We start from the raw sequence: 16,461 nt of genomic DNA, 5'->3' as shown, positions 1-16,461 counted from the left end.
GGCAGTGGACACAATCTTTGGGGGGCATCGCATGGTTTATATATATATATAATGAATTGGAAAATCGTGAATCTCGAATTATTCAAAATTTTCAAATTCTCTAATATTTTAACACCTTTTTATTAACTTGCCTTCGTATATGTCTGTTTGTAATCGATTTTAAACTAACTTCCCGACTAGCTACAGACTTCAAATTTGGCACATAGTTCAGAGTTGGTAGACAATGCATGAAAATTAAGAGAAAAAAAGACATACATAGTAAGATAAAATTAAAGAAAAATTAATATTTTCACAGTGCATATACTCATACATATACACATTTTCTTACTCATACACAGCCACATACACATGCATATATACAAGCATATTCCACATTCAGATACAATTACAGACATACATACACATATTCACATGAGCACACATACGCACACTAATATATCATTACTGTTATATGTTTCATGCCTTTTTCGTTTTAAATCTTACAAGCACGATTTGAAGAGCTTTGCAGCGATGTTAGTTTCCTCGTGACTAATTTGCTGAATAGCTTTGTCTACACCTTCGTTTTTAAATTTTTATTTTTTAATTTAATTATTATTCTCCGCTGCAAAAATGTAGNTTTTAAATCTTACAAGCACGATTTGAAGAGCTTTGCAGCGATGTTAGTTTCCTCGTGACTAATTTGCTGAATAGCTTTGTCTACACCTTCGTTTTTAAATTTTTATTTTTTAATTATTATTCTCCGCTGCAAAAACGTAGTTTTGAAAAATATTTTTTTTTTATTTACTTTTTTTTTTTTTTTTTTTTTTTTTTNTTTTTTTTTTTTTTTTTTTTTTTTTTTTTTTTTTTTTTTTTTTTTTTTTTTTTTTTTTTTTTTTACTCCCAAAATCTCAATTTTTTTCACTAACTGTACGCAAACTTTTCGACTGACATTTGACACTAATTTGAAATAATAATTGAATCGACAACAAAAGACAATCGCGAAAATATTAAGTTTTCTTTAATTTTATTTTACTTTGTATGTCTTCTTTGTCTTTATTTTCATGCATTTTCGAAATAAATTAAATACAAACAGATTGAAATTGTATCCAAATAAGCGTAACAGCTTAGATAATATTTTAAAATATTTAGAAACAATCTAATCGAATAATTTGAATAAAAATTTCAATAACTTTTACAACTGTGCCAATAAATTGTACTTACAAAAAAGCAGAGTTTGTTGATTTAAATCAAATGATTTTTTTAAAAAAAATCATTGCTTTAAATCAACAGATTTTTATATATATATATATATATTGATTTTAAAAGTTAAAAAACTGTGTATTAAATTATTGATACTTTAATTATTTTGTTTTCTTAGTTTTAAAATTTATTTTAAATAAATTGCTGCATTAATTCATTTTAGTTCGAAATTATTTTCTTTATGATGGGTGTTAAATTCCAGCAAGTTTGAAATTACGTTTTTAAAAATATTTTGATTCTTAGATTAAAGTGCAGATTAGACGAGAGTACAGATTAAAGTAAATATTTAATACTGTCTTAATATAGGCTTGCATAGCTGTAGAAAAGTAATTAATAAACATGAATTATTTTTTTAAAAAAAACGAAAATAATGTTAATTAAAATTCTACCTTTTGATTGAAAAACCATGGAATTAAAATCTACATTATATTTTATTGATGAAAAATATAAATTTCTAAAGCTTGAGGTTATATGAAAAGGAAATTACCCTAATAAGCCAAAAACGGAAAGAAAGAAAAAAAGATTAAATTCAGATATTTCTGATATCATTAGCCTATACCAAATCTGATATAGTGTCGTTCTTCCCTTTCAAACTCTATTGAAGCAGTAGGGTTATTAACTGATGACTGGTATTTTTTTCTCATAATAAATTTACAGTATTCTCATAATAAATTTACAGTCTTCGACATAATCAGATTTCCTATAAAGAAATTTTGTGAAGAAAAATTCCAATGTGTACATAGATTTTTTTGAAATTTTTTTTAGCTTATAACTTACCTATTTTGATATATGATTGAAAAATAATATTTTAATATAAAAATTTATAGATTAAATATTTATTTATTTATTTTTTGATGAATGACTACATTTATAACCACAATCTGTTACATTTATTTAGTCATTTTAAAACTCAAGAGAAAAGAAAAAAAGAAATCACAATTTTAAATTAAAATTATGTTTTGGTAATTGAAACTGTATAATAGTTAAAGCATTCTTTAAATTCTCTATTTCATCTAGTCTTTAAATTTCAATCATGCATTTGTTTCAAAATGGTTTCTATGTATTCAAAGCTATGTATTATAATGAAAAATTGTTTTAGGTAGTTAGAGCTTCTATAATATTGTTATAATATAGTTTTAATATTAATGTAATTTTGATTAAACATTTATAAAAAAAATTTTTAGTTACAAATCAAAGTTCTTACAATGTATTTGAATAAAAATCAAAAAAATCTGATTAAAATCAACAACAAAAATCTGATTTATTATTTTTTTTAAAGTAAAAAAAAATCACAAACCCTGAACTAAAGTATTACTTTAGTTCAGGGTTTGTGATTTTTTTTCAATCTTTAAAAAATGAGATTGAGTATTCAAATTTATAATTAAAATAAGCTTAATTATCTTTTTTTAAGTTTCTTAATTTTACTTAAGAAACTTAAGTAATTTTTAAGTTCTTTATGTTTTTTATTTAAATAACTTGGTAAATTTGGGATTACAGAAAAATTTATTATGATAGTTTTAACTTTTTAATTTAAATAACTAAGTTGGGTGATGAACTAAGATTAAGCCTAATCATTCGAAAAACTAAAATTAAATTTTATAAGACTTATTCTACGTGTATTGCTCTATGCAAGTGAAACATGGACACTAAGCGCAGACACTCAGCGTACTCTTGGTGTTTTTGAAAGGAAAATCCTTAGAAATATTTTTGGCCCAGTACAGGAAAGAGGCTGTTGGCGAATCAGATACAACTTTGAATTATATAGACTCTATGGACAGCCACAGATAGTGCAGGTCATCCGAAGCAATAGATGAAGATATCTTGGCCATATCTGGAGAGGCCCAGAAAATAATGCAGTCCGAATTGTCACCTTTAAAAATCCTTCTGGATCTCTGACTAGAGGAAGACCTCCAACTAGATGGCTGGATGAGACTGCTAAAGATCTAAAAGTATTGAAGATAAACAACTGGAAAAAAGTCGCCATGGACAGGAGGTGTTGGAGGCTACGTGTGGTTGAGGCAGCCAAGGCCTGTAAGGGGCTGTCGTGCTGAAGAAGTTGAGTGATGGACCTCAGAAAATCCCTACAATTCCAATTGTGTATGTCGTACTCTTCGATTTTTGCTTTTTTTTTTTATTTAAGTACCCGAGCTAAGCACTGGATTAGAGTCTCTCATAATTAGTCCGTTTTTATGTAATAAAATGAAATATTGGATTGTGGTGACCTCCCACGGTTATTCCGATGGTATAATTAAAACTGTTAAATGCAAAAGATATTTTTTAACTCTATGATCATCAGAATGAATTTATATTAGTAAACAAATCAACAGTACACAGCTGATGAATAAAAGATATGTTTATCAGATTAATGTTATTATATTTTCCCTTTGTAATAAGCTCATCGTGCACCCTCAGTAAATTAAAATATACAAAAATATTTTAATTATATATAATAGTAAATCTCATCTCAATAATAAATAGCATTGTGCACTCTTGGTGCATAATGACTTCTAAACTTGTAAGCAAATGGAGTGTATGTCATGATGTGTGGCAGGAAGACAAAATTTTTCGAGAAATAACAAAATATGCAAAAAGTGAAATGAACGTAAAGAATTTTAAACCGTTTTTCTGAATATTGGGACCATTTCTGATTATTGAGACCATTTGGGGCTATTCCATATTTTTTCAAAGTCAAAAATTTGAATCTGTTGGAAAAAAATATTTATTCAGAGAAAGTGCATTGTCTAATTTTGTAACTTAAAATATCACCTGATTAAATTACATATTTAAAGTTAGGCTTTCAAACCAATAGGATTAAGTCTAAGTGCGTGAAAATTCAATTATTAGTTCTAAGTATTCACTTTATTTACTTGCGATGTATCGATTGGATGTAAGAATTGGGTGTTAACTCTGACTACGAATTTTTCTTTATATTCTCGAAATGGATTGTCATCGCAATTAAATTTTAGCTGAGCAAAATTGTCAGGGAATCGCACGGAAAATGGAACTTTAGGTGTGACTTTTTCCTTTTAAGAGATCCAATAATTAAAGAATAAATAGAAGAGAAATTTACTCAGAATGCATTAGTTGTGAAATCAATGTTCATATAATATCATCAACTTTCATTCTTTTCCCTCAGTAGAAATTTTAAAATAACTGATCAATATTATTTATTTATTTATTTTTTTATAGATTCATTGTTCCATGATTAATATCAATTTCGCATAATTTTTTTGAACAATTTTTAAAGAAATAACAGGTCTTCCGAAAACAAATTGCTAAAAGTTCAGAAAATGCACTAAAATCAATTTTTAATGGATTGGTTAATTGGGCTAAATATTATTTTATACTAACTAAACAAAAAAAAAAATTATCTTTAGAACTTTTTAAAACTGGATGAGATGAATTTGAAAATTGATAAATACAATTTACATAAGAGTTTCATTGATATTGTCTATTGAGGAAATAAAGATGTAACGCAACTAATATGAATCTAGACAACCACCAAATAAGGCAAAAATATTTTGATCTTGATTATTATCTGATATACCGAATGCCAGGTATGAAGGAATTTAAGTCAGTCGCCGTATTTCAAAGGGTTTATAACATCAAAAAAAAAAGGGTTTTAATCTTAAATTAAGACTTTGATGAAACTGTAGCTCTGTCTGCATATATGGTTATCTTTTGACATAAAAATGAGATATCAAAATTGAAAATGAATATTTGGAGCTGATTCAACTCATTGTGAAAGGTGTTACTCTTGTAATATTTTTTAACTCTGCAATTTTTCAGACATTTTTAGTTAGCATTGTTATATTGATTTTAAAGTATGTAAGACAAGCGCTTAAAATTACTTATGTGCAATGGAAACATTAAATTGAAAATTAAACAAATAAAATTATTATAAAAAAGTCATGAAGTATCATTAGTCAACAAGGTAGGGCAGTGTTTCCCAAACTTATGACTTTTGTGTACCCTTTCTAAATTTTTCGTAACCCTGTGTACCACTAATAAAAAAAACTATTGTATTTTTTACTATAAAAAAATTGCACAAAAGTTAAAAATTACAACTGGCTTTTGACACCACGGATTATTAACTGTTAACACAGCAAAAAATAGCCAATAGGAAAATACTTAATTGTAAATTTTCATGGAGAACTTTGTTTTTAAATAAAAAAATTTTGAAATGTTCTTTTGTTGTAAGATATTCGCATAAGAACGCGTACCCCCGATAAACTGTTCCCGTACCCCTGGGGGTACGCGTATCACACTTTGGGAAACACTGAGGTAGGGGAAAGTGGGACTAGTATGGGTATTTCTTATAAACTTGTGAAGAAAAAAAATTTTTAATATAATTTGTAACTTTTAAAATGTTTTTTAACAATAATATGAATTAATACATACATTCTGGTTAGTTTCTGAAATGACAGAGTTGTTTAGTTTTTCCATAATATTTTTTTTAGAAAAAAAGTTGTTTTTTTCTGCGCTATCCCTACTGCACAGGGCTAATGTAGATAAACTTAGAAACTTATTCAATAGTCATTCATTACTAGTCAGAAAGGTGTGTCTAAAGCCAAAATGAAATCAATTTTAATCCAGGCTTTATTCGAGAATATATATTAGCATATTTTAATTAAAATAATAATTTCTTATAGCATTTCACTATTCTAAAATGTGCATTTTGAAAACAAATCAATACATTAGAAATTCATTGTTCACTTTGGTTTTATTTCAAAGCACAGAGGCAATATTAGATTAAAATCGATTTTTATAACCATGGTTTTAACTTTGAAATGAAATTGTCCTATTGGACAACGCATATAGTGCATTGTTTAGCAATATTTTTCTTTCTGGAACAATGGAAATATCTTTCAAAAAGAAGACTAAACATTCTATTATATTCTGTTTTTAGTTTGTTTGTTAGTCTGTCGTTAGTATGCCAAAAATTCTTCTATTGAAACCACTAATTACTTGTCATGGCATATTATTCCACAAAATAATTCTAATTTTGAAAATAAATAACATTAAATATATTGCAATTAATATTTCTTACATTGTAAGATGGTGTCCATGGGTTTGTTTGTGCCTAAAAATTGCTGATTGAAAGTATACAGATCAAAAGTTCGTTTCAAAGTTAGTTCAAATGTTAGTGTATAATGGATATTTTATTTCAAATTAGAGAAAATAAATGTGTAACGGATTTGGTGTTTCAGATCTGCTCTATATAATGTGGTTATCTTATAAGATAAGAATAAAATACAAAATTTAAAGGAAGATTTAATGCTTTCTCAACCCAAAAGCAACCCAAAATTCCAAAAAGCAACAGTTGGACTATGTGCATATTTTATTTATTATTTTAAATAAAAAAAATAATAAAAAAATTCTTAATCTTTACAGTCATTTGATGCAGTTTAAAGTTTTGTTTCTTCAATTGTAAGTTTTTGCTTACTTGCAACTTTATTGGCACTGGTGGGTAATTTTTATGAAATGATCAACAGTTAATATGTGCATCCAACAAAGCATCTTTCAGTACTCAGCAGCAAAAGAACACGACTTTGGCCCAATTTGGTGCCAAAATTGTATGCAGAAATCAGTTTTGTTCCAAAGCAGCAAACAATTTTCCTACTGAATCTCTATTAACATGTTTAGTTAGGTGTGTTTTTTTATTCCATCAAATAGTGTGTCAAGAAGTTATTACTGAAATAATTCACTTATCCAGTGATTCTGCTTAAGCCTTATTATAATATGCCAAATCTTGTTGAGCAATAACTTATGACTTGTCTCTTGTGACGCATAATTCACAAACACTGGGATAAAAAATAAGGAACCAATAAATGTAAAGCAAAATTATATCCAAACTTTATATACTTTTGAACAAAAAAATTTTTTTCTCATAAACATTTCTTCTATCTTTTTTCTATATTATTTGATGCAGGCATTTCAAAGGAATGCAAACCCTGGGTCCTTAAACCCGTAGTTTCCAAAAGTATAGCAGAATCTGTTTCCATAATTTATCATTAAATTAAAAATATTGAAATTTGAAAAGCCGTGTGAAAGGTTGTCAAGAAATCTAAAAATTACAAGGATTTACTATAACATAGGCGTAAATAGAGCATGTGCAAAAATAATACCTATTAATTTCATCTATTGTGTTGTAATAAAATAGTGTTTAAAATTTCCCAATCAGAAATACAAATTTAAGTGACCAAAAAAAAAAGAGAAAAGATTACAGAACGTAAATTTATTATGGAATCGGCCTTGTCAAAAAGTGATTTTTGAACAAATCATTACTTAAATGCAAAGTTCGAGTGTCTTAATAACGGTGTGTTGTATGTAGGTAAAAATAAAAAAAATTGAAAACTCGTGTAAAAAATGATTGGAAAATGAAGAGGGGTTTATGATGAAATGGTCATGAATTCAACATGTAATAAAGCAGGGCTGTGCCTGCTTTATTAATTGTGCTCCAGAAAATATCCAGATTTCTGGAATTTTTGCTAACAGTGATCCGGAAGTTCCCGGAGATCAAAGGTCCAGACGTTTCAAAATATCACTGATCACAGAAGTTTCCTGAAATCAAATTTTCAAAGGTGGAACTTAAAAACACAGTTTATTTTATTTGTTTGTAAGGGAGAGCCTGATACTTTATAAGCTTATATTCAAGATTAATATTCAAGATTTTATCAGTAAATAGTTGTTATAATCATAAACTCAAGAAAGAAAGACTTATTTGTAAATTTTAATTACTTCTCCAGATCATCATGGGTATGTGTAAATGGTATATGTGTGTGTAAAATTTTAAATATATTTTAAGTAAACTAAGAAATATTGAGGAAAAGGAAAAAAACCTTGTTTAAATTTTTTTCTGATTTTTCAATTTAAACTTCTTTTTTTTTCTTTTAAAGTTTTTGTTTTTTTAAACTCAAGAAATTTTCCGGAATTTTGACTTGGGCTCACAATCACCCCTGATAAAGTGACTACTGAAATTCAAAATTTATGTATTGTAATAGGTATCATAATGTATTGTAATGTATGTATTGTAGAGGTATCATAATTTATCAAACAGTGTGGAAATGATCAAAAAAGACAAAGATGTGCTCCCTGCAATATCCTTTTAAAACTAACCCTGCATTAATGATTTCATATGTATTATTGATGATGGTATGTTTTTATTATTGGTGGTGGTAAATAAGTTTAAAATATGAATTTCATTGAGTTTCAAATATTGGCATATTTCTCTTATTTAAAATGCATATTTATTTAAATAAGATATGTTTCCGGGAAATGAATTATAAAAAGTAATTCATTGTAGTGTTTCAGTGGCTTCTTTCTTATTCAATAATGCAATTTTTCTGCTACATATGATATATAAGGTTAAGTTATATGCTTAAATATGGCCAAAAATCTCATTTTACAATCACTGTTTCTCTAAATCGAAAGAGTTCTTGCTCCGATCTGCTCCAAAAACGTAATTTATTTGTTCCAAAATGCATTTTTTCTGCTCGAAAATGATTCTGCTGCTGTTCCATTATTGCTAATGCAAAAGTAAATACAGCCACCTGACACTTGGCTTGGAGTATGTATAGTTTGTGTATGTATTAGAACCCTCGCCACAAAGGTGTCTGCTGCCATGAAAACAAGAATAGCGCATTTCAGGGAGGGTAGCTTCTCTTCACTCTAGGGCTTAGCACAATAGAAAAAGGTTTCCTTTCTCTCGCCGACCCGAGACAAAACGTGTCCTTACCACAAGTATCTCGCTCTCCTACTTTAAATAGTTATTCCTCGCTACCATAGTCACCGCCACAGGCTGGGGGAGTTCTTACTTTAGACAAACTATATAGTATGCATGTATATTGCAGTTAGAATAGGCTTCATTTAAGATTTACATTCATATTTTCAATAAAATTAAAAATATGTAAGAAGTTAAATTTTTATTTTCTCAAATAGTTCTAATTTACCACCATAAGTTCTCGAACATTCCCCAATGAAAATTTCTTTTCGACTTTATTCTTCTGTAGTACATTCTTCTAAAGCTTCGGATCTTCAAAAGAATCCGAATCTAAGACTTCTCTGTGGGTTATACACCAACTTTGTTTTTTTTAGCCTTATTTTTAAAATGCTTGCGCGAGAAGAAGGTTTCTGCTCTATTTGTGGTATACAATACCTTATTTGTGAGCATGCACAGTATCGCTATTTAGAGAAAAATAAGGTTAACATTACTGTTGATGTAATTTAAACGTAATGCAAAAGCTCTTTATCTTTGAGGAGGACTAATTCTAAGAACTCTGTAAAGTAGGGGTGCACAACCTATGGTGTGCAGAAACTTCTGAAAGCAAAAAATTTCTTTTCATTTGGTTTTTGTATAAACATTATAAATTTACTTTTATTAGAATATTAAATTAAAATTTATAGTACTCTATGAAATGCATTTTTTTTTTTTGCACTATTATTCTGTAAGCTTCTTTATAGTTAGAATTAATATCCTTCTCCCAATATATATTATATTATTTAAATCAATTATGATATGTATATACAGTTACATAATTATATATAATATCAGTGATCTGTTTAAAAGAAATTTGGGTCTGTTAACGGACCCTTCACAAATTTGTTTATCTTCATTATTGTTTTGTTAATAGAATAAACCCTTCCCAGGAAGGGGTGGGGGGAAGAAAGACAGAGATGTGAACGAACTAAATTTTGTCTTCCGCAGAAGCTTCTTCCTTTATTCGTCCGAAATGAATATTCTGCTTTCGGCAGTATAGGCTAAATACGAAATATTTATATGTTGCATCGCTAGTTTAGTAACTGCAATTGCTGTTTATTTTTTAAAATTTAATTTTTTTAAAATTATAATCTTAGTGTTGAGCATAATCTTGTATGTCTTTACAATTTAAAAACTGCTTGAAAAAGTGTTTCTGCAAAAGCGGACCTTGGTTGAAAGAATGTGACTTAACGTTTATTTTATATTCACAAATTACGAGTAATTTTTTCACGATTTTACAAAAACGGAACTTTCACAAAATGTCTCGACAGACCCCTTATCATGATATAAGGAAAATTTGAAATAACAAAAATGCATTTTTTTTAGAAAAACTTTCTTTCAGTATTTAAAAGAAACAATAATATTGAGGACTTTTAACTAAATTTTGAGGCTCCGAGATATTGTTAGGCCCATGCCTCTAGGCGATAATCAGGCCCTGTTTGCGTGAGGTTTTATGTTTCTGCTTTAAGTGGAAGAAAAGTGCATCTCGAATTCTTGTAGAAGTTTATGGTGAATGTACTCCAACTGATAAAATTATGTAGGGAATGGTTTCGACGTTTCACGACTGGTGAATAAAGAATGGTGAATAGTTTTGTATACTATGAGCTGCTACAACTTGGTGATTCCATTATGGGCGATCAGTATAGGCTACAATTGATTAGTTTGAGCCATGCATTGCTAGAAAAACGGCAGGAATACGAGCAAAGACATGACAAAGTTATTTTTCTGCATAATGACGGTCGACCTGATGTTGCAAAAGTTGTAAAAAATAATTTGGAAACGCTCAAGTGGTATATTTTACCGCACCCGCTGTATTTGTTGGACTTTTCTCTTTCTGATTACTGGTTGTTCCGGCGGATGCAGCACGATTTGGCAGGTCGCCAGTGCACTTCTTTTGCAGAAATCGAAAATTGACTCCTAACTTGGATCGCCTCAAAAGACGAGACATTTTTTCGAGATGGAATTCGAAAATTGCCTGAGAGGTGGAGAAAAGTAGTAGCCGGCGATGGACAATACTTTGATTAATTTGTTAATTCATTTTGTTCTGAAATAAATGCATTTTTGATCACACAAAAAAAAACAGACCGAACTAATTTGTACACCCACTTCTTAACTGAAAAATGGAAATTCAACTGTTGAAACATTTCTTAAAAATAATTTTTTCTTTCTTTTCAGTACCTGTTCTTTATGCAACTAAGCGAGGACCAGAAACAACCACATAAACGTGGAAATGTAACATTTCTTTCATAGTATGATGATTTGGTTCTGGCGCAGCATGTCCTTTCAGGTTTCAGGACCTTGTGCCATTAAACCTTACATTCAATTAAATTCAATTGATGATTTGGTTCCGTTAAATTTTATTCGTATTAGGGGGGTTATTCGATTCTCGGATATGCAATTAAGTGGAGACGACTGTATTAAATTAAAAATAATCCAATTTGTTTCATTTTTCTTAAATATTATTTTTTCACACTGTTCTTACTAAATTGGACCAACAGTTAAGTGTATGAACTTTGAACTCAATAAGTTCATTGGCAGCACCTCAATTAAAGTAAACCCAAAATTAAATTTTCATTTTTTTTCTTCACCTTTTATTGAATTAGATTTAAAAAGAAAGGGAATCTACTACTTAAAATTAAAGCATTATAAACTAATAGAATGAATGGAAACTTTATTAGTAATGTTTTAAAAGCTCATTAAATGTTTCTTATTACAGTTGTGGGCCAACATCTTTTTGTCTATGGCGACGCTCGTCATTGCTATGCAGCTACGTTGCTTGTTCTATGAAATCAGACATCGAATGAAGAAATATAAAAACTATCTGAAAATTGTACGACATATGGAATGCAAGTAAGCTTTTAAAACATCTGTAATTTTCTTCTTTTTTTTATGTATTATACACATAAATGTATATGTTTGTTATTGTATAAAATCAGATTTTTACATTTAGTTTTTACTGCTGATAAATAAAATTTAGTTCTAGATTTCATGAATTATGTTAGGGGTGCACAACCTGCGGCCCGCCAACCTTCAATGTGCGGCCCGCGGCTTCAATATGAACAAAATCGAAAAAAAGTAGTTTTTTTTTCTTATTATTTTTGAAAAAAAAAATCGGATATTTGAAATTTACGCATTTAAGTTTTTGACGCACCCAATTTCAATCAATGTACTTTTTCGATGGTTAACGCTACGAGTTTGTGTATAGTTTTAAAAATTTCTTAAACGCCATTATTATATTATACGAATTTTAGTTAACACTTTTCGTCTGTGCCGATTTCATCGTAAATCCAATGACTTTTCGGTAGTTATTGCTACCCATTTTCACGTAGTTACTGAAATTGCGATTTTTGAAACGTTTTATTTCTGCAAACTTCATGGAAAATCTAAATGACTTTTAATCCTTTATTCGGCAGTTATTGCTACACATTTCCGCATGTTTTTATAANAATTGTTTAGAAAAGTAATGTAAACTTTATTAATTGTTAATATATATGTGTATTAATTGTAAATAGTAAGTATCATGTTAAAAAATATTCGTCTTAAAAGTTGTAAGCAAGTATCCTAATAGTTTTCTATTATTAAGGAAAATAGTTTCTTCAAAATTCATGTTTTCTTTCTTTCCTTTTCTTTCATCTCTCAGCCCCTGCCTCTTATAATTAATTTAAAGTAACCATTTTATAGTTAAAATATATTCCCTACTAAATGCTAAATCTTATTTTCCGCTGAAGGAGTTTTGTTTTAAGTTTAATCATTTTTAGCCCTATAAACTTTCTTTAAATCAAAGTATTTAACTTGCATTTATTTTAATAACTAGAATATTTATTTATTTCTTTTAAATTTAACTCTATGAACAAATTTTTTAATGTTAAAATTTATGCTTAAATGGATTTTTGTACTAAGTAATATGATAAAAAAAAATGAAATTTCCCCAAATTTTTCATTATTTCAATTTATCCAAATTTTATCTGATAAATTGATTCTGATTTTCTGTTTCTGTTTTTTCTTCTTAAGTAGTAATCAGTTTTGCAGTTTCTAATTTTGAACATTTAAGAGTATATAATTTTATGGAAAGATATTACAAGGTTAACTAACAAAAGGAATTTAGTGCCTAGAACAATGATGCTTATATAACAATTACTACCCACAATTGCTGTCAATATGCCTGTCGAAATACTTAGTCATGCGGCCCTTCATTGGTCAATCTGCTGTGCATGTGGCCCTTCACTCAAAAAGGTTGTGCACTCCTAAATTATGTGAATAAACACCTTGATTCACATTAAACTGATTCTTGATTTATGGATCAGAATTCATATTAAATGTTCTACGAATTGGGATTCAAATGAAAGTGATTAATGAATCATATATCAATTGTTGCTTTAAAGTAATTTTCTAATTACTCATCAGGATTCGTATTAAATAATTTTATGAATCTCTCATCACGATTCACATTAAAATGATTTATCAAACACACATGATTTCAATTAAAGTTATTTCTGAATCATGTAACGTGATGTGTATTTAAGTAATTTCAGAATTATGCATCACAATTCTCATTCAAGTAGTTTACATGGTATTAGAAGGATTTAAGAATTAATGCTTGCAATTCAAAAGGATTTATGAATCACACATAGTTGTTTTAAATTAAGCAACTTTCGAGTCACAAATTACAATTTCCCTCGTAATGATCGATATTCACATGAAAATTAGCTAATCGTGCAACGGAATTCACATTAAAGTGATCTATCTCACATCCTGATTTACATCTTGTTAGTTCCTGCGTTTTGTAGCATTTGCTATTCATATTGTTCGGATTTAAGAAACATACACCGCAATTCGATTTCAATTTACAAATCGCAAATTGTGATACATGATTTACGCAATCTTCGAGACTTACTTCACCTTTCTTATAATTTTGATTTACATATAGTATATCTAGATTTGTATAAATGTGATTTTTAAAAATTATGCATAGTGGAAATTATGCATGTTCATATAACTTTAATATCATTTTGATATGTTATATTCATTTCCTGTGACCTAAAATTTAGAATTAACACACTAAAAGAAAAAGTGTTTATATTTTAATAAAAGTGCAATTACATAAACTTTATCAATTATTTACTATGCTTGTTTAATGTAATATTTTTCATTCATTCTAATTTACTTCATAAAATTTTTCATGAACAGTTTCACTGATGCTAGTTTTTAAATGTTCGCTAATGTCATTTGGAGTTGTTTCAGTCAATTTATTGGAATTTTTCAAAGTGATTTGAAGCAGCAATATAACTATCAACAATTTGCATTAGTAGCTGCAAAATTAAATTATTATTTTGTTAAAAAGGTATTGTGCTTTGAAAAGATACAATTTCCGCTTCGACGTAATTATAAAATCTGGTTGACATGTACTTTAGTATATTAACTGTAATACTGAGTGGGTCCTTGACTGTCATTGAAAAGTCCTTGAATTTTTTTCCGAAAATTGAATGGGAACCCTGATCTGCTACAATAAGTACACTTTGTTTAAAAAATTTAAAAGTCCCCAGGTATGTGTGAAATTTTGAAATCCAAAATTGGCTGTTGTAATTTTTTGTCAACTTGTTAATCAGAATTGCTTTTACAGTTGAGAATATGGTTCCTCCAACTAGTTTAAGTTTTTAAAAAAAGTTTCCCTTCAGTTTTTTTTTAAAATAAATTGCATGATAAAAGAGTACCTACTACAATGCATTAAAATACAGGCAGGGTATCCGGGCACCTGAAAAGTCATGAATTTAGGTATTGAATAAAATTTATCATGAAATGTCATGGTTTTAACTATTTTTTTTAAAGAAAATCATGGATTTAGGATGCTGAAAAATCTAATTTTTAAAATGGAATCTAAAAATACCCCCCATTTCATGGTGTTCCGAATATCTGAATTTGTAATAAAATCCCAACTCACAGTCATATTTTATTAAAATATAAAATGTTTTTATCATGTTCTTTAAAAGTTATGGTGTTCTTTCAAAAAATGAAAGAAAAAACATCATTTCTAGATCGAATTATCTTTTAAATTTCTGTGATTTCAGAATTTTTGTTATTATTTTTATTTTATCAATTTCAAAATCTAGCTGAAGCAAGCCAGTTTTTATTCTGCAATGAGAATAGAAAAATCAGGAGTATTTCTTTCCTTTCGGATGAACAAAAAAAGCACCTTCAGAATATAATTCTGCAGAAAAAAAAATTATTTGCTTTTGTATTTTTTCCAGCTATTTTATTGCTTTAACTCTTTCTTTAATCTGTTTTTTTAAATCTTTAAATATGAAGTTGCAAAGTATAACAGTTCTGGTTATACCTATCATTTCAATGTATGTTATTATACTGCGTTTTTGAATTTCTTGTTGTCTGAAAAAATAGTAACTTTGTTAAGTCATGAAAAATTCTTGGAATTAGTCATTAATTTAAAAATCTAAAATGTAGCAGATACAGGCATTGAAACAACACTTTAATGTTTAAACTGGCAAGACAGCATGGACTATTGTAGTAATTAACAGTATTGCAGAAGGTAACTTTATTTATACTGGAGCTCTACAGGAGGTTTGTGTATAAAGTAAGAAGAACTTCCCTAGAATAAGGTCCTACTATTTCAAGTAGGTCACTGTTTAGGGCTCGGGGTTGGTGAGAGATCTTTCTCTTCAGTGTGTTGTGTTAAGCCCTAGAGAAGCTACCCTCCCTGAAATACGCTATTCTTGTTTCCATAGCAGCAGACATTGTGGGAGTTATTACTGTAGACAAGACAGTTATGTGTCCAAAAAATTTTGACTAATCACTTTTCAAGGAAAATGACATTTAGCTGTGCCAATACACGATATAACTCCATAAAATTACATCTTTCATATAATATACTTGATGTTTAAAGGTTAAATAAATAACTTGTCATACTTATAAAAAAGAAAACTAATAAATTTGTATTACAATTTTATTTTTTACATATTTTGCGTGTATTTTCATGGAAAATGTTAATGTTTTCATAATGAGTGGGTATATTTCTAGAAGTTTTAAAGTTAATATGGCACAGTGAAATAAAAGTAACCGAAATTATAGAAGCTATAATACATTATAGCTTCTTTATTTTCAGTTACTAAGTGATTTAAATAAGTTTCAAAATCATCTGATTTGTATCAGTAGTCATATTTAATTTATTCATATAAAATTTCACTTGATTTGTTTCACCATTTCTTGAATTATTTCTCAAAAATGTGTTTTGTTCTTAGCAATCATCCGCTGGTGTTAAATGTTTTCTAAAAGTTACTGTTAAGAGTGTCATGAGTCTGACATTTTTAAACATTTCATAGTCTTCCTGCAAAAAGGAAATAACTATATTTCACTTAAAAATTATTTTTTTTATAGTAACTTGATAATTATTACAAGAAAAATTAATAATTCGACGATTGTGCAATTATCTTTCATTTAAAATTAAGTTCAGG

The 16,461-nt window shown here is 28.3% G+C and overlaps 1 protein-coding gene across 1 annotated transcript in view; it reads left to right on the top strand.

The window, feature by feature from the left end:
* The window catches only part of LOC107449771 (E3 ubiquitin-protein ligase AMFR), a 166,399-nt gene that overhangs the window by 108,990 nt on the left and 40,948 nt on the right, over positions 1–16,461 (top strand). The window contains exon 7 of the mRNA XM_043041501.2: positions 11,715–11,848. Coding sequence (XP_042897435.1) covers positions 11,715–11,848 — 134 coding nt within the window. The remainder of the gene's footprint in view (positions 1–11,714; positions 11,849–16,461) is intronic.

Source organism: Parasteatoda tepidariorum, chromosome 10, assembly GCF_043381705.1.
Source record: "Parasteatoda tepidariorum isolate YZ-2023 chromosome 10, CAS_Ptep_4.0, whole genome shotgun sequence".
Lineage (NCBI taxonomy): Eukaryota > Metazoa > Arthropoda > Arachnida > Araneae > Theridiidae > Parasteatoda > Parasteatoda tepidariorum.
This window is presented reverse-complemented; position numbering and strand designations above follow the sequence as displayed.